The following is a 23,517-nucleotide window of genomic DNA, read 5'->3' as shown; positions in this document are numbered from 1 at the left end:
ATGCACACATGATGTCTTTTTCTCTTTAGCTGGGTTCTTTATGTGAATGGAAAGGAGAGGATAACAGATTGTCCCTCAGTCAATGATGGCAGTTGGCATCATATCACAGTCACTTGGACAAGTATTGGTGGAGCCTGGAAGGTTTATATTGATGGGAAGTTATCTGATGGTGGCACCGGCCTCTCTGTTGGTACAACTATCCCCGGTATGTCTTGTGGAAACGAAGTTGCGCCTGATGTGATTATAACCAATTAAAGGTATTTATTGAGTGCTTACTGTGTGCAGACACTGTCCCAAGCACTTGGTAGAGTACACTGCAGTAGAGTTAGTACACTGGATCCCTGCCCGTAGGGAGCTACATCTGACTCTAAGATGCTCTTTAATTTTGATAGCTCTTTTCCTCTACATTTCCACAATAGGTTGCAATGAAATTAAAGTCCAAGTGACTCAGTGGGACACCCCCCCCAGCCCCACAGCATTTATGTACTTTTCTGTAATTTATATTAATGTCTGTCCCCTCCTCTAGACTGTAAGCTCGTTGTGGTCAGGGAATGTGTCTCTTTTATTGTTACATTCTACTCTCCCAAGTGCTTAGTACAATGATCTGCCCACAGTAAGCACTCAATAAATATGATCGACTAACTGAAACTGCAACAGTGGGCACAGCCTTCCATTACCATCAACGTTCTTCCTCCAGTGGCCATCTCTCGCTAGTTAGCTGTGGTGATGAGATCAGCTGGGAGGAGGCACAGGAGTGTGGGAATAGGGTTTATGTACAATGGTAATAGTGGGGCAGGTGCAGGTTGAACTCTTCAACATCACATTATACATTTTAGCCTTCAGTTTAGATTAAGAATGTATTATGAAAGTTTTTTTTTTCTTTTTCTCTCCTTAGGAGGTGGTGCATTAGTTCTTGGACAAGAACAAGACAAAAGGGGAGAAGGATTCAATCCAGCTGAGTCTTTTGTAGGATCACTCAGCCAGCTCAATATCTGGGACTATATTTTGACTCCACAACAGGTGAATAATGTTTTAAAAGTAAAGAGGCAAAATGATGAATGATGTCAGCCAGCAAGGGGATGAAAATTGGAATTGGTTTAATGAAACCATATCAGAATGCAAGTGCATAGTCACCTGAGTCTATTCATCCTATATCCCCTTTACTGGTTAATTTAATTCATAGATGTTTTCAATTATTTAGTTACTTGCTCATATTCCTGAATTCCTTAGATCTTCTTATTGCAATTCAAGTCCCTTTCCAGGGCCACATTTTACATTTTATCTTCAGAATGGTCTCTAATCCAGAATAATTGCCAATTGTTAGTTATTCATCTATGAACATTTATTTGTTCATCTATCATCCAGGGGCAGTGTGGCCTAGTGGAAAGAGCACAGAACCTGGGAGTCAGAGGACCTGAGTTCTAACTCAGGCTCTGCCACTTGTTTGCTGTGTGACCTTGGGCAAGTCACTTTACTTCTCTGTGCCTCAGTTACCTCATCTGTAAAAAGTGAGCTCCTTGGGGAACATGGATGGTGTCCAATCTGATTAGCTCGTGTCTTCCCCAGCACTTAGTACAGTGCCTGGCACAGGGGCTTGGAAAAGGGCAACATGAAGAAGTGAAGCGCTTCCTACTCTCCTTAACTGATTATACTCTATTTCCACTCTAACAGATCACCTGCTGTGATTCACTTTCCATTTTCAGTTTTTACAAAAGATGGGTGTTTAAACTGGGTGGAGTAAGCATGGAGCAGGAAGCATGGGACTGATGCACTCTGGGGGATTCTGCCCAGAGGGTAGGATAACCTGGGCACTACCCCTGGCCCAGGTCCCATTCTCTTCTCTTGGGTTGGAGCTATATTGCTGGTAGCTTCAAGGAAAAAAATTTCTGCTCAAACCAAGTGTAAGAGAGGGATGGAAGAGGGGTGTTCTCCTCTCAGTGACTCTGAAAGGTATGTGGTTGAACTTGGTGAACCACAATGGGAGAAAGAACTTGGTTAAGTTTTGGTGGTATTTTAACAAAGTTTATAAAATGTAATTAATGGAAAATCTTCACTGATGGTTTAGGAGGAAAATAATTATGAATAACTAGTGCCGCTTTTGCCCATGGTTCCAATATATTTTATTATTGGTCAATGTATGGCAAAGTAGTAGAATGCAGCAGAAGTGTGGCTATGATTCTGTGTCAGTGTTCATTAGTAAAGAAACACCATTCATACACTTCAGTCTCTCACTAGTGTTTGAAAAAGTAGATCATCATTATTATGTTTGCTTTTTCAAATTTACACTATATAGTGCAAACAACAGACAGTCATTTAGAAACATGTTACAGAATAAGCATGCAAAGATTGGAGTGGAGAAATAGAAGGGATGTGGAAGAACAAAGATATGCTATCTATATATCTAGCTAAATCAGATGCATAAAATCATAAAACTATTATTATCAAGTGCTGTTGAGTCATTTCCAATTCATAGTGACTCTATGGATATATTTTCTCTAGAATGTCCTGTCTTCTGCATAAAACTCTTAGAGTAATCATATTCAATCCTTATTTAAGGATTTCTATTTCATCTTTGTAACCCCTGTAACTTTAATCCCTTTAATTTTCCTCATCTTAAAGTTGTCATTACATAGAAAAGAGGAGAAGGCAGATTTATGGCCACAGAACCTTTTTTTTTTGATCTTTGACAACTGCCAGAAGCTGGGAGCGGAACCAAGGATTAGACTGCTTAGGACCCCACGACTTGTTTTTTTTCCATAGTACTTCTTGAGCACTTACCATGTGCCAGGCACTGTACTAAGCCCTGGGGTAGATAGAAGCTGTTCAGATTGGACACAGGCCCTGTCCCACAGAGGGCTCACAATCTTAATCCTCATTTAAAGATGAGGTAACTATAGCCCAAAGAAATTAATTAATCCCCATTTAAAGATGAGGTAACTATAGCCCAAAGAAATTAAGTGACTTGCCCAAGGTCACACAGCAGACGTGGCAGAGCCAGGTTTAGAACACAGGTCCTTCTGACTACCAGGCCCATCCTCTATCCACTAGGCCTATGCCTTATCCACTAGACCACACTGCTTCCTTCCTCCATTTAGGTTCACACATTCACATCCCAGACTGGGGAGTCCACACTATATGAGACTGTAACATTCTGTCACCATGACCCATCACAAGAAGTATGGGAAGAATGTGAGTGTGTGTGCCTTTGTGGGTCTATAGGACTAGAGGGGAAGAAAGGGGAAAAAAAGAGAGAGATCCATTCATCTACTGGATTGGGAAGATATAAGAAGGGGTACTTTGGGTCTGTTGTTTGGTTAGAGAGACAATATTTGGGATGCAAGACTGAGAAGTTGTTAGGTCTCCTTCAAGCAGCTGGAAAAAGGTGGTGGTGATAATAATATGCTCCTTCTTTCCTTTTCCTGCCCTGCTATTTAGCATCTCACCAAGCACATCTCTGTGTGTTTCTGAATAAGCATGTCTCTATCTCTGTGAATATGTATAAGAGGATGTGTGTCTTTGGGAAAATATATATGTGTAAATGGGGGAAGACCTCATTGGAAGCATTGTCCACATACCTGGAAGTCCCACCAAGAAACAGACTGCCCCACCTTGATTGCAAGACAATCTGGTTACCCTAGATCTCTTCCCTTGAGCAGTATTATATCACTCATTAGACCAGTTGCCCAGCAGAGTGTTGGTTCCAAACAATATGAGTTCTACACTAGATTAATTTCCCTGCATGTTGGTTTTGCACAAGCCTAGCTCCTCTGTACTTAATTTCTGCAAAAACTAGCTCTCCAGCAGAGCAATAATTTAAAGCAATAATTCCGGACAAGATGAGCTCCACACACCTGTGATTTTCTGTTTTCATTAATGCAGGAACTATCCCCTTGTTTCCTATTCCTCCCATTGTTCCTTGGCGATTGCCAGGTACAGGAGCATAATCCCATGATGAGCACATTTACTAATCCTTTTATCTGAGGTTATATGAAGGTAAAAGTTCCTTGGGCAGAGTGCTTTCTGGATAAAAGGGAATGGCCTAGGTATCAATCATTGTTATCTTGCTATTATATCTATTACTATATTAATTCTTCTTGCCTTTTTATTACATAATGATTACATTGCTTTGGATTTCACTTAAACTGGTTGCGAAAATAGAATTAGTGCATCTGAGTGAAAAAGTCCCAGAGCTATAACATATCGGGAGCTGTATAATTTCAAAGGAACATAATATTAACTTTTGGTGGATGGCTTAGTACTCTTAGGGACACCAATTAATTTACAGCAAACAAGATTTGCTGGAGTAATCATATCTCTTTGAGTCCAACCAGTAGTGTATTGTAATTCTTTGAAAACTATAGTTTTCCATGATCACCAGAGTATCACTTTCTATGAACACACACTCTTGGAGCAATAAAAGGAAAAAAACAGCAACAACCCAAAAATAAAAATGGGCTGGAACCTCTAGGTTTGTTTTAAAGATCTCAATCTGCGCCTTTTTGCAAGGATACTAGCTCAGACCATCCAATCTCTGCCTGTCTCTAAATTTCTGTTTTAACCTTCCAGGTGAAGACCTTGGCTACATCATGCCCAAGAGAACTCAGTAAAGGAAATATATTGGCCTGGCCAGACTTCCTATCAGGGGTTGTTGGAAAAGTGAAGATCGATTCCAAGAGCATATTCTGTGCTGGTTAGAATTTCATCTCTACTTAGTTTTTGTTCAAGAAGAATTGTTAGAATTTCGAGTTATACTCCATGAATCTTGATTATCTGTGGCAATGAGGGACAAAGGGAAAAAAAGAAAGATTGAATCTATGATTCATTATTCATTTATTATTAACTATCATTTATAATGTTACTTTATGGTTAACTGCAAAACTTCATTTGAGCTATTTGTTTCAACCTTATTGCCCACCAAATCTTTTTTAAGAGCTACTTGAGATATCCAAATTCAGGGGTTTGATTTACCTCCCCTCCTTGCCCCTACCTATTCTCTGATGGAGGCTTTGTGAACAATTAAGTGGTCCAAAGGTATAAAACAGGGAGAAGGTGAGGGGGAAACAGAGTTTGGATAATTCCCAGACTGGATATTGTAAGCTCCCAGATAATCAAAGGTCGGCTGGGAGATAAGATGATGATGATTGTGCAAAATCATCACTAACTGGAATCAAGTAAATTATTTTGACCATCAGGTAGTTAGAACTAGAATTTAGTCACCATTCTAAATTCCTGTGTTTTATAAAATAAAGTGAATTTCAACCAGAATGAATTATGAAAATGTAACTAAATTTTATCTTATTTCTTTAATTGGGGATTGTGGTATCTCATGATAGCAGACAGTGGGCGCAGCTGCATGGGGCTGTGAAGATATAACACCAGAGGAGCATGGCCCAGCATCAGAGGGTGCCAGGGCTGGGTCAATGCAGCATCAGAAAGGAGGAGTTGTGGGTGCAGCATGGTATTAGATGGAGATAGGAGCAATGTGGTGACAGAGGTGTGCAGAGCATGAGTGGCATGGCATCAGAGCTGGGCAGGGGCATCATTCAAGATCCTCCTCCTGCCCTCTGATTTGGGAACAAATCATAATAATAATAATGCTAATTTTAATGGAATTTTTTAAGCACTTACTATGTTCCAGGCACTGTATTGAGCGCTGGAGTAGATACAAGATAATCAACTTGGAGACAGTCAATGTCCTATATGCGGCTCACAGTCTTAATCCCCAATGTACAGATGAGGTAACTGAGGCACAAGGAATTTTAGTCTCTTGCCCATAGTCACACAGCAGACAAGCGGAGCCAGGATTAGAACCCAGGTCTTTCTAACTCCAAGACCCGTGGTCTATCTGGGTCAATTCTGGGCAGGATGGCTACTGTCAGATCAGGAGTTTTACGGTGGCTGCTAAGGTATAACCTTCAACAAAATGTTGCATATGAAGGGATTGTGTTACATGCATGAGACATGAGGAAATGATGTCATCCAGAATGTAGGGGATTACCAGTTCTGTGTGTGATCATATGCTAATACTCTAGGTTATTCAAATATGATTGCAAAGAGTTTTCTTATCATTTCCTTCCCATTTGCATATTTTCAGTAAAGATAAATAATTCATAGAATGAAATATTACTAAAATACCCTTAGTTTTGACTAATAATGGTGATATTTGTTAAGTGCTTACTATGTGCCAGGCACTGTACTAAGTGCTGGGGTGGATACAAGCCAATCGGTTTGGCCACAATCTCTGTCCTGCGTGCGGTTCACAGTCTCAATCCCCATTTTACAGATGAGGTCACGGAGGCCCAGAGAAGTGAAGTGACTTGCTCAAGGTCACCCAGCAGACAAGTGGTGAAATCAGGATTGAACCCAAGTCCTTCTGATTCCCAGGCCTGTGCTTTATCCACTATATGCCTACCTCTTCCACTAGAAGGAATGTGGCTTAGTGGAAAGAGCATGGTCTTAGGAGTCAGAGACTGTGGGTTCTAATCCCCACTCTGCCACTTGTCAGCTATGTGACTTTGGGCAAGTTACTCAACTTCTCTGTGCCTCAGTTCCCTTATCTGTAAAATGGGAATTAAGACTGTGAGCTCCACATGGGACAACCTGATTACCTTGTATCCCCCCTCAGCTCTTAGAAAAGTGCTTGGCACATAGTAAGTGCTTAACAAATACCATTATTATTATTATTATTATTATTATTATATGCCTACCTCTGCCAATATGTCAGAACCCTAGTCTTGCAAATGATCTCACAGGTTATGAGAGATGATTAAATTCAGGTATTAAATAGTTCAAAATTTTTGTTCTTTGAATCTAATAAATTAGGAAAAACATCAATCAATCAAGAGTATTTATTAAGCACCTGCATTGTACAGAGCTTACAACCTAGTGTGGGAGAAAGACACAAAACAACAGAGAGGTAGTAAAAGGGAATGGAAAGATGGATGCTTGGGTAAATGTTTGAATAGAAGAGGATATGAGTCGATATTAAGGGAACTGCTGTTATGGGTGGTTGGGAAGGCATAAGTGTGGAGAGAGCACAAAAATGTTGAGGTGGTATTTGGGAAGATATGTAAGGAGAATAATGATTAATTGAGGAAGGCTGCCTGGAGAAGATGTGATTTCAGAAGTGCTTGCAAAATTCCAGAAGCTGTATCTGTCAAATTAGAAGGGACAGGGAGTTCTGAGCAGGAGGAAGACGTGACCAAGAATTTGGCAGTGGAAAAGATAAGATAAATAGGATGGCTTAAGAGGAACAAAATATGGAAGCTGGGGTATAGTGGAAGGAGAGAGGATAAGCAGGGGAAGAGAGCTGATTGAGTGCCTTAAATCCTGTGATCATGAGTTTCTGCTTAACTCTGAGAGAACTGGGCAATTGTTGGAGGTTTTCAAGGAGTTGGGAAACATTCGCAGAGCAATGTTCTAGAAAATTGATCCAGGCAACATAGTGAATTATAGACTGACTGAAAGGGGCAACATAATGAATTACAGACTGGCTGAAAGGGGGAGAGAGACTAGAGGTGAGATCAGCAAAGAGGTTGATGCAATAGTCAGTTTGGGATATACCTGGAGCCTGAACCAGTAGAGTGGTCATTAGAATGGAAAGTTAGGGAAAGATCCTGGAAATATTATGGAAAAAAAATCAATCATTCGTATTTATTGAGCACTTTCTATGTGCAGAACGCTGTACTAAGCTCTTGGGAGTGTACGATATAACAGATTGGTACACACATTACCTGCCCACAATGAGTTTACAGTCTAGAAGGGAAGACAGACATTAATATAGAGAAATAAATTACAGATATGTACAGAAATGCTGAGGGAAGGGTAAATAAAGGGTGCAAATCCAAGTGCAAGAGTGACACAGAAGGGAGTGGGAGAAGAGGAAATAAGGGCTTAATCAGGGAAGGCTTCTTGAAGATGTGATTTTAATAAGTCTTTGAAGGTGGGGAAAGTGATCATCTGTCGGATATGAAGACAGAGGGCGTTCCAGGCCAGAGAGGGGATGTGGGTCAGAGGTCGGTGGTGATATAGATAAGATTGAGGTAGGGTGAGTTGGTCGGCATTAGAGGAGTGAAATGTATGGATTGTGTTGTACTAGGAAAGCAGCAAGGTAAGGTAGGAGGAAGCAAGTTGAGTGTTTTTAAGCCAATGGTAAGGAGTTCCTGTTTGATGTGGAGGTAGATAGGCAACTACTGGAGTGTCTTAAGGAGTGGGGAAAAATGGCCTGAAAATGGCCTGGTCATTACCTGAGCAGCAGAGTGAAGTATGGACTGGATAAGGGAGAGACAGGAGGCAGGGAGGTCAATGAGGAGGCTGATGCAGTAATCAAAGCGGGATAGGATAAGTGTTTGGATTAACATGATAGCAGTTAAGATGGAGAGGAAAGGACAGATTTTAGCGATGTTGGGAAGGTTGAACCGACAGGATTTAGTGACAGTTTGAATATGTGGGTTGAATGAGAGAGGTGAATCAAGGTTAACACCAAGGTAATGGGCTAGTGGACAGAGAGAAGATTGAAATAGATGACAATTTTTCTCTCCTAGGATCAATAATAATAAAGGAACTAATAGCCAAGAAATATGCTGAAGATTAATGTTAGGAAGGCTTGCTATGAAGAGCCTGGAAAAGGTCATGAAACGTGCTGATGTAACTATTGCTACAAAAATACAAATTGTCAACTCTGTGGTGTTTCCAGTGACAGTGTATGGATCCAAAAGCTGGACAGTGGAAAAAACAGGATAGAAAGAACATTGATTCTTTTGAAATGTGGTGTTGGAGAAGGCTTTTGCAAATATCATGGACTGCCCTAAAAACAAATGGATTTTGGAGCAAATTAAACCAAAATGGTCTTTGGAAAGACAAATGACTCGACTTAGATTAGCATTTTTTGGACACGTAATCAGGAGGACTAATTCTCTGGAGAAGACACTAATGCTAGGAAAAGTCCAGGGAAAACGTGAAAGAGGCAGACCAGTAGCTAGTTTGATAGAGACCATAACAACAATAACTGAAGAACCATTAGAAAAATTGCAGAATATGGCAGAGGACAGGATGTTCTAGAGAAAGTTTATCCATCGGATTGCTATGAATTGGAAATGACTCGATGGCACTTAAAAATAATAATAATAATAATGGGCTTATGGGACAGGAAGGATGGTGTTGCTGTCAAAGCGATGGGAAAATCGGAGTGGGGATAGGGTTTGGATGGGAAGATAAGGAATTCTGTTTTGGACTTATTATTAATTTTGAGATGTAAGCCGGACATGTGATTAAAGATGTGCTGAAGTCAGGAGGAAATGTGAGACCAACAGTAGGTGACCAAATGAACGTAGAAGCTGAAAGAGAGGGAGAAATCAAGGATGAAACAAAGGTTGTAAACTTAAGACATGGAAAAATCTGTGGTGTTGTCAACTGTGATGAAACTATTAGGTGAGAGAGTTGATCTAAAAGGGAAGATGAGAAATTCATTTGGGATATTTCCTCTTGGAGACCAGAGGAAATACAGGATTGCAGATAAAGGGAGAGGTTGAGATAGATTTGGGAGTCCTCTGCATGGAGGTGGTAGCTGAAGCCATGAGAGCTCCACCAGGGAGTTAATGTAAAATGATAAAAGAGGTCCCAGAAGAGAACCTTGAGATACACCCATAGTTAGGGGATGATAGGTGGAGGAGGAAGAGTCAATGAAAGAGACTAAGGGGCAATCAAAAAGGTAAGTGGGAACTAGGGGAGGACTGTCTCAAGGTTTGAGAAGAAGTGTGGCTTAATAGATAGAGCACTGGCCTGGGAGTCAAAAGGGCCTTGGTTCTAATCCCGGCCTCCCCACTCTGCTGTGTGACCTCGGGCAAGTCACTTAACTTCTTTGTGCCTAAATTACTTCATTTGTAAAATGGGTATTAAAACTGTGTGACTGTGTCCAATCTGTTTAGCTTGTATCTACCCCAGTGCGCAGTACAGTGCCTGGCACATAGTAAGCACTTTACAAAATGCCATTTAAAAAAAAAATGAACAACAACAACAAAAAAAAACCGGTTAGCATTTGTGGGAGAAAGGATTGGTCCCGGAGGTCAAAGGTAGCCAAGACTTAGAGGAGGATTAGTGTAGAGTAGGGATGTTAGCTTTGGCAAAAAGGTAATTGGTGATCTTAGAGAGTGCAACATCAGTTGTGTGAAGAGGAGATAAACCAGATAGAGGAACAAAAAGGGAGTTGGAGGAAAGGGATCGAGAGTAAACAATCTGTTTGAGGAATGTAGACAAGTAGGAGTAGACACAAGGGGCATTAGATAAAGAGCACAGCAGGATTCAGAGAAGGCTCTTTTAACATGGGGGAGATATAAGAAGCCTTTAAAGGAAAAGGAGTATTCAGAGAGTGAGTGATAGAAAGTGAGGATCAGAGAGGGAAGGAGAATGGGAGCAAGTGATTTTAGAAGGTGAGAAGGGACCATGTGGAAAGTACACGTAGAAAGGGTGGGATTTGAAAGGAGGAAGGTGATCTTCCCTTGCAAGATGACCAAGAAGGATGAGAGAGTGGATGTGGGCATGGGAAGGAGGAGAAAGGAGGGAGAGACTCACCCCACCTCAACTTGGAGAAGGTGGGGGATGGCGGGACAGGATAGTGAGAGGGGGACATTGAAGAGGCAAGGAGCAAACTGAATTGTTCCCCTTTCTCCAAGAGTCAGAGGGACTGGAAACAGATGCAACCCGCCTCAGGAGATAGCAGGGGAAATGGTAACATCTGTAGTGAGCTAGATCTCTGACTTCAAGGAGGTGCAGTGACTGGTTTGGAAGAGGTCAGGGGTGAAGGAGAATTTCCCATGATGAAGCAGGGATTTCATAAAATGCATTTAGATAGCGTTGTAGGATGGGGAACTGGGGAGGGGTTGATCTAAGATGTGGGGATGTCGGATAAGGATTGAGCTGTTTTGGATCTTTGCTGGAGATGGGTGGTTTGGTTCAGTGGTAAGAGAAGAGAATTGGAATGTGATAAGCAGAGGGTGGGAGTGGGGAAGATATGATTATGGCCTGGATCCTCATTTCCGCAGCTTCTAGTTTTCTGGTCTTGAGCAGCTCCCGAACTTTCACAAAACGGAGTCTTAAGAACATCAGAAATATAAGAAGTGCCCAATTGGTCAAGTATGCTTTTTGGTTTAACACTTAGTACAGTGCTTTGCACACAGGAAGCACAAAATAAATGGCATTAATTGCTTGACTGATCATCTCCCGCTCATTTCTCTTCTAGTCTTCCTTGACTCTACTTCGATGTAAGCTTTCTTCTCCCATAGTTTCTTTCTCTGTTTCTCTTGTTCTTTCTGCCTGTCATTTTCTTTCATTACTAACTGCTTTCACTTTCAATAAGGGTCAGCCTTGAAACTTTAACCAATCGGGAAAAAAAATAGAATGAGCTTCATGCTCCCCTACTTTGAAGGATATGCGCATTCAAATACACAGAGTTGGATAGGGAAAAGAAGACTATACGCTTTAGACTGTAGACTCTAGACTGTAAACTCGTGGGCAGGGAATGTCACTTTATTGTTGAACTTTCCCAGGTGCTTAGTATAGTGCTCTGCCCACAGTAAGCATGCAGTAAATATGATTGAATGAGAAGAAGCTAAAAAAACTATAGTGGGAGTTATGTTTTTTATTAGAAAATGACACCACTAATGCTGAAGTTCACCTACAGTTGCCTGAAAAAGCCAGTGAAGGACAAACAGCCCTGACCACATAGTCATTGCACATATAAAGACTGTTCTTTGTTGTCATGTCTGCTGTTTACAGTGCCTGTAGCTGTTTTTAGTTTTGCCTGCTGACTAGCAATCCTGTCAAAGGGAGCTTCTCAAACAACCCCACTCCTTACTTGATTGTAGTGCACCAAACTGGCCTCTGTCCAGATTGGCTCCCAGCTTTCGTGTGTGTTGCCATGTCATCTGGATTTCATTTTACTGCCAGTCCCATGAGATCTATCAATAATTTTGTTTTACTTTGGCGATGCAGATCACTACCAACTTTGAGAATTTAAGTCATCCAATATAATTAGTTTGTCCGGCATGGGCACTCATGTGCTATCCATTGAAAATCTCCACAGAAACATTCATTTTCTTCATCAATATTTGTTGTTGCGGGGATTTGTGCCCTGATAATGGTGACAAAGCAGTTTTGTTTCAGGGAGAGGTAAAGTATCAACAAATGGTCATTTATGTTCCTGGCACATTTGTGAGACCTAAACACTATAATTTGTCCAATTATGAATCCTACCCCGAGAGCTAGCAGCCTCTGCCAAAGGTGCTGCATAGAACGCCTCTCTGTCTGAGCATTTTAATTCCCAGCCAAGCAGAAATGGCATTAAGCATTTCCCAGCACGTAATTCTTCATTCACTGAATCTACAATTTGTCATTTGGAAACCCACAAGGAATCTCTGAGAATACACTGAAAATCAGAACACAAAGGAAGGAATTAAAGGATAGATAAGGTCAGATTATTTTTTAAAAGAAGTAGAGACCATGACTGCTTTAGAAATTTCCTCAGCAGGAAAACCTTGGGAATTACTGAAATAAAATTTATGTATGCATGGGCTTTTAACCTTTAACTATTGTTTACATCTACTTTTAAATCCTATTTGCCATCCATACAAAAGAGGAAGCAGAGTTTGTTCAACCTTTTTATTGAACACATCAGTGACACTTGATCAGTGCACATTAATGTTGATATACATTCATTCATTCAATAGTATTTACAGACATTTAAGTGTGCATCCAATGTCAGACTCAATGTTACAACCAAATTCTATATGTGTCTTTGTCCTCAGATTGCCCATCTTTAGAGGGATCCATACCACACCTGAGGGTTTCATCAGCAGATTTAAAGCCAGGCTCAAAAGTCAGTCTTTTCTGTGATCCAGGCTTCCAGATAGTTGGGAACCCTATGCAGCACTGCCTCAATCAGGGACAATGGACTCAACCACTTCCCCACTGTGAAAGTGAGTTGCTGTTGCTGATCATGCTGCTAAGGCACTTTGCAAGGTCACATCCAGATTGGCGTATTTCCTCAGTGATAATGTATGTTGTGGTTGGTGACACAGTATTTCCTGGGGATCAACAAATTATATTCTGCTGCCCCTAGTCAACAGAGAACTCAGGCAGGATGATGTGACTTTCTTGTTTTTGTTTTGCACAAATTCTTTTTTTCTTGGCGGGGGGGGGGATTTTCCCTGCCAAACAGCCATTCCCTTCACCTTCCCCCCACTCCCTTTCTAGGGCCTCATCACTACCTCCCTTGTTGCAGTGGTAGTTCTTGAGCTCCTTCTGAATACAATGTACTGTATGGTCTAAGTGCTTTAGAAGTAAAACTTAGACACATCACCTGCTCACAGGGAGCTTGCACTCTAATTAGGAAGACAGACATAGAAGGTTTGCCATCCCACCATCACTCCAAGTTTTGCCATTATCCCTGGATAAGTGCAGTTTACTAGTACCAGGATGATGATTTGTTTTTTATATCCTCTGAGTCCTTATCTACATGATGGCATTTATTTTAAAGAGTACCATCTTGTATTTTTTGCATGACCAAGTATTCTTTACTGTGCACTGACTGCATTTGTATAGCATAGGTACCCACTTCTCCTATAACATGAGAGTCACTTTCTCACAAAGGTTGATGTTAAAGAAACCTTATACTTCCTTATACTTCCTCCTCCCCCTTAGGCTGTGAGCCCATGTGGGAAAGGGACTGTGCTCAACTTAATTATCTTGTATTTACTCCAGTACTCAGTACAGTGCTTGGCACACAGTAAGTTCTTAATTACAAATTTTTATCAGTATTATTATTATTATAGTGTTCATCTATTTCAATAATAATGAAAATAATTGTGGTATATGTTAAGCACTTACTGTGTGCCAAGCATTGTACTAAGCTCTGGGGAAGCTACAAAGATAATCAGGTCCCACATGGGGCTCACAGTCTAAGTAGGAGGGAGAACAGGTACTGAATCCCCATTTTTCAGATGAGGGAACTAAGGCACAAAGAAGTGAAGTCATTTGCCCAAGGTCACACAGCAGGTAAATGGCAGAGTCAGATTTAGAACCCAGGTCCTTTGGCTCCCAGGCGCATATAATTTCCACTAGGCCATGCTGCTTCTATGAGCATGTGCACAAACTATTTTTTTCTTCAAGCACATAATAAATACCATAATTATTCTACCACTATGTGCTCTATCAAAACAGGCTCACGTTGTCAGGCAAATGTTCCCCAGTTCCTTGACAACATTCTACACAAAATGTGAGGTGAAAACATGCATTATGGCTAAAGAGAGTGTACATCAAATGTCCTTCTAGAGGGCTCAAGGTTTCTATTTTTTCAGGTTTAGCTTTGACAACTCTCCTTCCAAAGAAGTTTTCAAAAAATTCCTAGCTCCACAAAAAGTTCTTAATGTTCAAAATTTATATTTTTATATCTATCCCAGAACTTAGCACTGGGCCTGGCTACTGTGTGCAGAGCATTGTACTAAGTGCTTGGGAGAGTATAATCTAATAGAGTTGGTAGACATGTTTTCTGCCCACATATTTACAGTTTCCTCATGAGAACTAAACAGAACCAGAGCAAAACATAGAGGAAGAGTATACTAAGAAATTTTAAGGTACTACCTGATTGTCACATACCCTACTCCCTGATTTTAATCAAGCTCACAGCCTCATATTTAATAGGCTCACTCTGGTCTTTTTCTTTTATTTAAGCCTTTGACTATGTGGACCAACATATCTTTTTGTGGCAGGTTTCTGTAAAGGCGTTTTTCTTCAAGCCTATGAAATTTAGCTTGATCCCTGAACTGATTACAGGTAGTCCTCAGACTTACAACACAACTGGTCTGAAAACCTGCATCTTAAGTCAAAACATTGTAAGTCGGAACCAATTTTCTCATAAGAACAGTATTATAAATGGAGATTCGTTCCAGAACCAAGGTTGAATACCAGAATTACCCAGAATTGTGCACTCAATCAATTATAAATTAATAATATAGCTACACAGATATGTTTATATTGAATCAGAGAGGCTCCACATAGGGTAGCCAATGTTTATTTGTGTGAAAATGGATGTGTCGACAGTCCCTGGTGATGCTACCTGGCAAGTGGGTGACCTCCCTGTTCCCCATGCTCCAGCCTCTCTAGGACAAACTCATCACCACCCTCTTCAGATTTTCCCCTCTTGTTTCTTCCCACTCCATCACCCATTCACAACTTTGAAAGTTGCTGCTACATTACCCGCCCCTACCCCCACCACTAATAAAAGCAATGGAAATAATAAATGTGGTATGTGTTAAGTATTTAGTATGTGACAATCACTTACTAAGTCCAGGGATAGATACAAGATAATCAGGTCAAAAACCATCCCTGTCCCTCATGGGGCTCACAGCCTAAGTAGGAGGGAGAACAGGTATTCAGTCTTCATTTTATGGATGAGGAAATTGAGACACAGAGAAGTTAAGTGACTGTCCCAGATCACAGAACAGGCAAATGGCAGGGCCAGAATTAGAACCCAGGCCCTATGACTCCCTGGCCATGGTCCTTCCACTAGGCCAGGTACCCTTGCCTCTGAAGCTACTGCCATAAAAGAGGCTAGTATTGTAAAATAATAATAATAATGTTGGTATTTGTTAAGCGCTTACTATGTGCAGGGCACTGTTCTAAGCGCTGGGGTAGATACAGGGTAATCAGGTTGTCCTACGTGAGGCTCACAGTTAATCCCCATTTTACAGATGAGGTAACTGAGGCACAGAGAAGTTAAGTGACTTGCCCACAGTCACACAGCTGACAAGTCAAAACTGATATGTTGTAAAACTGAAAAAGAGTGAAAACTTCAAACTGCTGTACAGGCCATTTGTCTTAAATTGAAGTGTCTTTAGCCGAGGACATCCTCTGTAAGACATTCAGTCCCTTTTGTTTGTGTCACAGGAATCAGTTGTGGAGTACCTCCACCACTGGAGAATGGTTTTTACTCTGCCGAAGACTTCTATGCTGGCAGCACAGTTACCTACCAGTGTAATAATGGCTACTATTTGTTGGGAGATTCAAGGATGTTCTGCACAGACAATGGAAGCTGGAATGGCATATCACCATCGTGCTTGGGTAAGAACTGCCTCAGGAGTTAATGAGTATGGGGTTTTATTAACTCTGTTCTGAGAATATGTATTTGTGTTTTATCAAGCCTTTGGAAGCAAGCCTAAATATATTAATGCATTATTGTAATATTTGCTGTCAGTGGAAGGTGTAGCCAACTTTAATAATAATAATGTTGGTATTTGTTAAGCGCTTACTATGTGCAGAGCACTGTTCTAAGCACTGGGGTAGACACAGGGGAATCAGGTTGTCCCACGTGGGGCTCACAGTCTTAATCCCCATTTTACAGATGAGGTAACTGAGGCACAGAGAAGTTAAGTGACTTGCCCACAGTCACACAGCTGACAAGTGGCAGAGCTGGGATTCAAACCCATGACCTCTGACTCCAAAGCCCATGCTCTTTCCACTGAGCCACGCTGCTTTATCAATCTGTTTATTCATCCTTTGATTTAGAATGAGTTTATACCCTCCTCTTATATATGAAGGGAAATTAGACATTGTGGACATCTTGAGCATGAAAACTATAGGGATCAAAGAATCATGGAACCGTATAGGATCTTAAGAGATCATCTAGCTCAATCCCTTGGCAGTCAAACAATGGCATTGATTGAGCACTTAATGCTTGCAGAGCACTGTACTAAACACTTGGAAGAGTACGGTATAACAGAGTTGGTAGACACGTTCCCTGCCCACAAGGAATTTACAGTCTAGAAGGCAGAGCTTACGGAATAGAGGCAGATTTACACCCAAACCCTCCCAGACATATAAGACATTAAGAACTTCTAGGGAAGTAACTCACTTCAGAATTTGATACCTCCCCTTTGGCAAGAAATGATGCCTTACATCTAACCTGTATCCTTCAGGCAAAGATTCATTTCCTCAGAGGCTACATCTTCCCTTTTACCCACCATCCCCTGAGCCACAACTCATTCCTGTTTGGTGCCAGTGCATTATGCATATAAGTGCAAAGTAACCATGTTTGGCAAGTCAAGGGTGCTTTAAGCACACTTAAGTGGCTTTTCAACAATCCTCTCCCTCCATGTACAGGGAAAGGTCCAGTTTGGGATCTGTCATATATTGGGAAGCTGCATGGCCTAGTGGAAAGAGCATGGGCCTGGGAGTCAGAGCACCTGGGTTCTAATTGCCATTTGCCTGTTATGTGACCTTGGACAAGTCACTTTACTTCTCCGTGCCTCAGTGTCCTCATCTGTAAAAGGGGAATTAAATGCTACTCCCTCTACTTAGACTGTGATCCCCAGGTGGGACAGGGACTGTGTATAATCTGAATATCTCATATCTACCCCGGTGCCTAGTACAGTGCTTGGCTCATAGTAACCACTTAAAAAATACCATAATTATCATAATTATTTGTTGAACACTTCTATTTGTTGGCCTTCGACCAGACACTGAGCCTAGTATTCTTTTTAAATATTCTAATCATAGGATTGCAGACTTTTTTTAATGATATTTGTTCAGCACTTATGTGCCAGGCACTGTAGAAAGCACTGGGGTAGAGGAAAAAAACAATCAGGTTGGACACAGTCTGTGTTCCATATGGGGCTAGAGTCATAATCCCCTTTTTAGAGATGAGGCCCAGAGAAGTTAAGTGACTTGCCCAAAGTCTCACGACAGACAAATGGTGGAGCTGGGATTAGATCCCAGCTCTTCTGACTCCCAGGCCCATGCTCTTTCTGCTAGGCCATGCTGCTTCTGAAGGAGATAAGCCAATCAGCAAACGCAGCAGAGGGTACACGTTACTAACTAGCCTGGCATTCCAGCCTTTCACCTGGACGTCTGGAGTTTTGCCTACTCCTAGCTGAACCTGATGTCCTGCTTCTGGGATCATTGGCCCATGCCCGATGCCATTCCCCTAGCCACCTACATGCACACTGGGAGGTACCTAAGACCCACTGATATGGACACTGTAGGGTAGGTACTCTAAGACCAGGAACAGTGACCCACGAGGTAAAAGAGTATGTCAAGGACCCCAGTAGCCTCAGGAGAAGCGGCCATTTCAGGGTGCAGTCAGAATAATGTGGGGGGTTCATTCTTTGCATTTGGGAAAATGTTCATTCTAGTTCTTACCCCAAGAGTCTGGCAGGATTGAGTATTTTGGTTAAAGTTCCTGCTCAGGAAGCAGTATTTGCCCTGACCATTCCCCCAGGGTCTCAGAAGAATTGGCCCTGCAAGTCCTTGCTGATGCCTTGTCTGACTCATCCAGAACAGAGGGCTTGAGAGAGATCTTCAGGAATGGAGAATCTACAACCTCCCTCCAACCTCCCTCCTCAGGAAATTCTTAGTTCAACCACATTCTTGGCATATGCTCTCTATGTGTTCTCTAGTATCGAAGGAAAATGCACTCTGGATGGAATTTTTGATATGAATCAGGTTTCTTTAAAAAGAAAATCTCTCTTGCTAAGAGTGGTTACAGCTTCTTCCTTCTCATTTCCTGCCGAGGATTCTCCATCCCCTAGGCCACACTGCTTCTCTATTGCATAAATCTTTATTTCATTAAAATAAATTTTACCCAATTAAGCTAATACTTAGAGGCAGTATCAGCTATAAATGAGATGTTAGGTCTCAGAATCTGGAAACCTCAAATCTCTTCCAAGCCGTGTTTCACTCAGTTATTTAACCTGATTAAGTAAATGCCTGAATATTTCTCTGTCTTAATATTTCTGTCTGTTAAATGAGAATAGTTCTACCTGCTACTAGTTATTATTTGAAAAGTACTGTGCAATCTTAAGTAAAAACACCCTGCATCAATTTTTGAGTTACTCGGAATATGTTGGATGTTGTCAAATGGAATTTGACCTGATCAAGAAAAAAAAAGAATCAAGACTTTTAACTTAGAGTTAGCCATCACCTGTTAAAGGTTACTTTAGAAATATTCTATTTCTTGTTTCTAGATGTTGATGAATGTGCTGTAGGATCAGACTGTGATGAGCATGCTTCATGCCATAATACAAATGGATCCTATGTATGTACATGCATCCCACCATATACAGGAAATGGTAAAAAATGTGCAGGTAATAAGCATTTACATGATTCAGAGTGAATAAAATAATTTCACTGCCCTGATAGCATAGTTTAGTTAGGCATCTGTTTGAAATCTGTTTTAATGGAAAATCATTTGGGTCAAAATATTTACAAAAGTTTGACTTAAAATATTGGAGAATACATACATGTGTATCCCTATACATGCACAGATATAGCTGTCCTTCGGATTAGAAGGCGATGATGCTACTGATGGTGAAATATCAGTGTACACAGGTGTGGCTGATAAGACCAATGCGTGACTGACAATCCATTCCACATGGTGTGTATGTAGCGCTTGCCCCCTCACAGCACTCTTATATTTGTTGCCCATAGTGCCAGGCTCTGTATTCGTTCCTCCCTCTTGGTGTCATGGTCTTCTTGAAGCCTCTGCTCCAAGGCATAGTGAACCCAGATCTGATTACTGCACACCAGGCTGACCTCTCTTTTGCAGCTCCTTCTCCACTGCGAACTACTATACCACAGATTTTCCTCTTTATATCTTTAAATAATTTCTTCTGTCCATACTTCATACAATTAACCCATTTCATCTGACCATAGAGCAGTTGAGTATCGTGCTGTCATTCATTCTCCTCACATGTCCCGCCCAGTGAAGGTGTGGTGTGACAAGCATGGCTTCGATGCTGGTGGTCTGACTGAGTTCCAGATCCTCATCGTTTGTGATCCTGACAAAAGAGGTGCTTATTGGAAGCCTAGGCTGTAGAACACAAGCAGCTAAAAAAGCATACCATACAAGCACTAGGTTGCCAAGGCTGAAGAGAAAGAAGGCTGTGCAGACAGAAATCAAACCAAGGACTTCTACCGATCCCTGAAGAGTGTATAAGTGCCCCCCTCACACAACCCACCACAGCCCTACTAAAGAGTAGAGATGGATCCACCCTCACTATCGACAGAAGGAGCCTTAAAGAGATGGTAACACTCCCCCCCACCCACCTCCCACGATCTCCTTAACATGCTTCCCACCACTGAGAACGACACACTACAAAGAATAGTTTGCCTGCCAAAATCTGATGACATAGCTTTGCTCTAATCACGGATGAAGGAAGTCACCACTGCAGTTAGAGCTGTGAAGAAAGTCAGAATTGGAGCCCAGAGCCATTATACTGGCTGGGAACTACAAGCCTGCAGGAGGCATACGGCTTAGTCACCTTCACCAGCTCTGGCTCAGCAACTAGAATACTGAGGAAAAGCTACAGGATTTCAAGGATGCCACCATCACCTTTTTCTTGAGAATATAGGGGAGAAAGTTTCATGGGATCTCAGCTCTCTCCATTGCTGGCAAGATTCTAGTCAGAGTTCTTTCAGGCTAACTACCGACGAACCTCATTAAACCCTCCCAGAATCAGCTTTAGATTAAAACAGGACATGGTTAATCTTTGGTCCAAGTTAGATATAGAAGAAACACAGGAAACAATATCAAAATCTCTATTGAGTGCCCATAGATGGATCTTACAAAAGCATTGTATTCCATAAGTTAGACCTAGATTCTGGCAACTACTAAAACTTCTGGTTGTTCTGAGAAATTTTTATCAAGATTCTAAGATTATGCCATGATCATATGATGGCCATGGTAGATCCTTTCCCCGTCACAGAGGAAAGCAGTGCTACATAGTAGGTTGGATTCTGTTTGACCTGTATAGTGCAGTCGCTCTTGAGGATGCAACAAGAAATTTGGAAGCTAGTGTTAAAAAATATGATCCTGACCCTCTGGGTTACACTTTCAACTCAAAAGGCTGAGAATATTAGCAAAAGTTCTTGAATGCCTTATAACTGCAGCTGTTATATGGTGATGGCTGGGCTCTGGAAACACACACAGGAAGACATGCAGATGGTTATGAACCACTTTTCAATAGCATCAGAGTCCTAGGTATTAACAATTAGTCTGAAGAAGACTAAGGTTATGTATCAGCCCACACCTGGCAAGCCTTAACCACAACCAATAGCAGCTATACAGAGCTGAATGTTGTCACTGAATTCTGTTACTTGGGCAGCACAGTATCATCGATAAACGGTAGGAAAGGAGATGGAAAGCTGAAATTAAAAAAAAGTTAGGGTGTCTCTCCTTTGAGAGACTCAGAGCATGATGCAAATAGGCCATCATGATTCAGAGCCAATTGAAGGTATACAGGGCAATTGCAGAGTAGTGCCTTTTCCATTTTTTTTGTCTTTGTGTGGGGGTAAAGCTAGACTGCATCCTTTATGAAGGTTTCTCATCAAAAATGGCTTATGTTGTAATGGGCTAATGATTTCCCTCTTAACCCCCCCAAGTAGAGGCATTTGGGGACAGAGAATGGGTGAAGTTGAAGTGCAAGTTTTAAAGAAAGGATTTGAGGCTGGGCTCTGAAAGAGTAGTTCTGGCTGGTGCCTGGGAAATTAATGTAAGATGCCCCTTTTTGTCTTTCAGGGGATGTAGGTGCTTGATAAGTACTATTGAGTGAATGAATGAGTGATGAATGAAGATGGTCTGAAAATTTGAGAGGTTTCCCACTAGAAATGGCATGCCTGCTTGAGAGACTAAAGTCGTCACCCATCTAAGTAGGGGCATTGGAGGCAGAAGTGGGAGGAGTTAAAGAGTGAATTTTAAAGAAGGTTTCTGAGGTACCTTCACGTGGAACCCTGGATTTTCATGTCTATATCTGTTTTTGTTACCCTTCCCCCTTCTCCATCCCCTATTACCCTTCCAAAACTTCCTTAGTTTTTCAGATAACCATCTTCCAGCCACCTACAGGCCAATTTATGTCCGAGGATGTACAAGCTCACCTAATAGTCTATATTGCTACATCCCTTTGGTAAGTAGAAAAAAACCCCAACGGTTTTCACAGTGGAAGTGCGTGCTGCTCTCACCCACAGCATAAAATGCCCAAGAGAGCATGATAGTATCTGCTCCTGTGGAGGGTGCGCAGAGATATTCTGTCCCACGGTGACAGGCAGCACCCTCTCGCCCCTGGATCAGCCATCTCGCAAGGTGCGCTGCTGCTCAGAGGGGGACTGACCCAGACAGTGTGGATGGCTTAGCACAAGCCATCACCACGACTAGAAAAACAACTCAAGTGCGTGTCCTACTGACAGGGCAATACCCCGACCCTACACTAAACAAAAGTCCTATGCAAGTAGGTGGCCCATGATAATGGACATTTGGTTGCTGACATGCAGCAGTGGCGTTTAAGACACCTTGCCTTGTATCTGAGCAGGCCCATTTAGGAAGGCATTGCTCACCTTAAATGAGGAAGGATCTAGAAAAGGTGCTCTAAAACCTGTCTTGTTAAACTAAATACTGGTTCACCTGAGGACCGTGCCTGGTAAACCTTGCTGTGCATCAAAAGTAGAAAATTGGTGATTAGAAATCAAAAATCACTTTGTCATGGAACACAAGTACCCAACTTGATGATGATGAACAGAAGCCATTCCCTTAGGAAAACGTGTCTCATTGCTTGTGAACCGGCCAGACACAGAGTCGACATAATGGGACTGAGGAAACAGAGATAGGTGCTAGGTATATGTTCTGGAAATGAGTCTCCTCTTCAGTGTGAATCTCATGGGTGTCAGATTTTTTGCCTGACAGTCCTAACTCTCTGACCTCACAAATCTTCCCAGAGGCATAAGTGATTAACCAATGACCCTTTCCCTGCCTCTAGAGCAAAAGTGCTCTGCTACCATCGTTGCCGTCTATGCCTCAACAATGACAAAGAGAAAGAAGAATTATATAATTGTAATCATTATAATCAACTTCAAAATCTGACAGGCTGATCATCATGGGAGATTTCATGGTGAGGTTGGGAAGAGATGCCAGATCCTGGAAAAACATCAATGGACTTCATGATATTAGAAAGCAAATTGCAGCAGTCTACTTCTACTCAGGGAATGTGCCGAATATTAGCTTGTAATCAATCAGTCAACCAAGTGCTTACTGTGTCCAGAGCACTGTAGTAAACACTTGGGAGAGTACAAGGAATTTACAGTCTAGAGAGGAGCTTACTGTCAAACATTAACCTCTGCCTCTCAAATAAGATAAAGACATCATGAATGAAAACAAAATTTAAGCAATGGCATCTCATAAATTATATGATCATCCATCAGTGAGACTGCAAAATCAAGGTGTCCCTACTGCCGTGTATTGAAAAGTGGTATCTAGCCCATCAAGAGGGCTAAATGATAAGCTCCTGAAGGGTGAAGAGTCCTGCGAGGTGCTCTGTGACAACATCCAGCAGGAACAAGGTACCTCAGCTACCAGCCACAACAGGAATAGGAAGTGGCCACTTCAAAGAGATGCCCGTCTATCAGGCAGCCTTCAATACTGTGGTTGACACCAGGAAACACCCATGGAAATTGGATTAATAAAAATGACTCAGATTTTCA

General features: G+C 41.6%; 1 protein-coding gene across 8 annotated transcripts in view; it reads left to right on the top strand.

Annotated features, from left to right (window-relative positions):
• SVEP1 (sushi, von Willebrand factor type A, EGF and pentraxin domain containing 1) overlaps positions 1-23,517 on the top strand; it is a 230,211-nt gene that overhangs the window by 142,606 nt on the left and 64,088 nt on the right. For 7 of the 8 annotated variants that reach the window (XM_029055005.2, XM_029055000.2, XM_029054999.2 and 4 more), the window contains 6 exons: positions 30-205; positions 896-1,020; positions 4,567-4,690; positions 12,801-12,971; positions 15,940-16,113; positions 19,014-19,133. In XM_029055005.2, the coding sequence (XP_028910838.1) occupies positions 30-205; positions 896-1,020; positions 4,567-4,690; positions 12,801-12,971; positions 15,940-16,113; positions 19,014-19,133 (890 nt within the window). The remainder of the gene's footprint in view (positions 1-29; positions 206-895; positions 1,021-4,566; positions 4,691-12,800; positions 12,972-15,939; positions 16,114-19,013; positions 19,134-23,517) is intronic. The other variant, XM_029055001.2, reaches the window with a different exon arrangement.

Source organism: Ornithorhynchus anatinus, chromosome X5 (genome assembly GCF_004115215.2).
Source record: "Ornithorhynchus anatinus isolate Pmale09 chromosome X5, mOrnAna1.pri.v4, whole genome shotgun sequence".
Lineage (NCBI taxonomy): Eukaryota > Metazoa > Chordata > Mammalia > Monotremata > Ornithorhynchidae > Ornithorhynchus > Ornithorhynchus anatinus.
The sequence above is the reverse complement of the archived record's forward strand: the minus strand, read 5'-3'. Positions and strand labels throughout refer to the sequence as shown.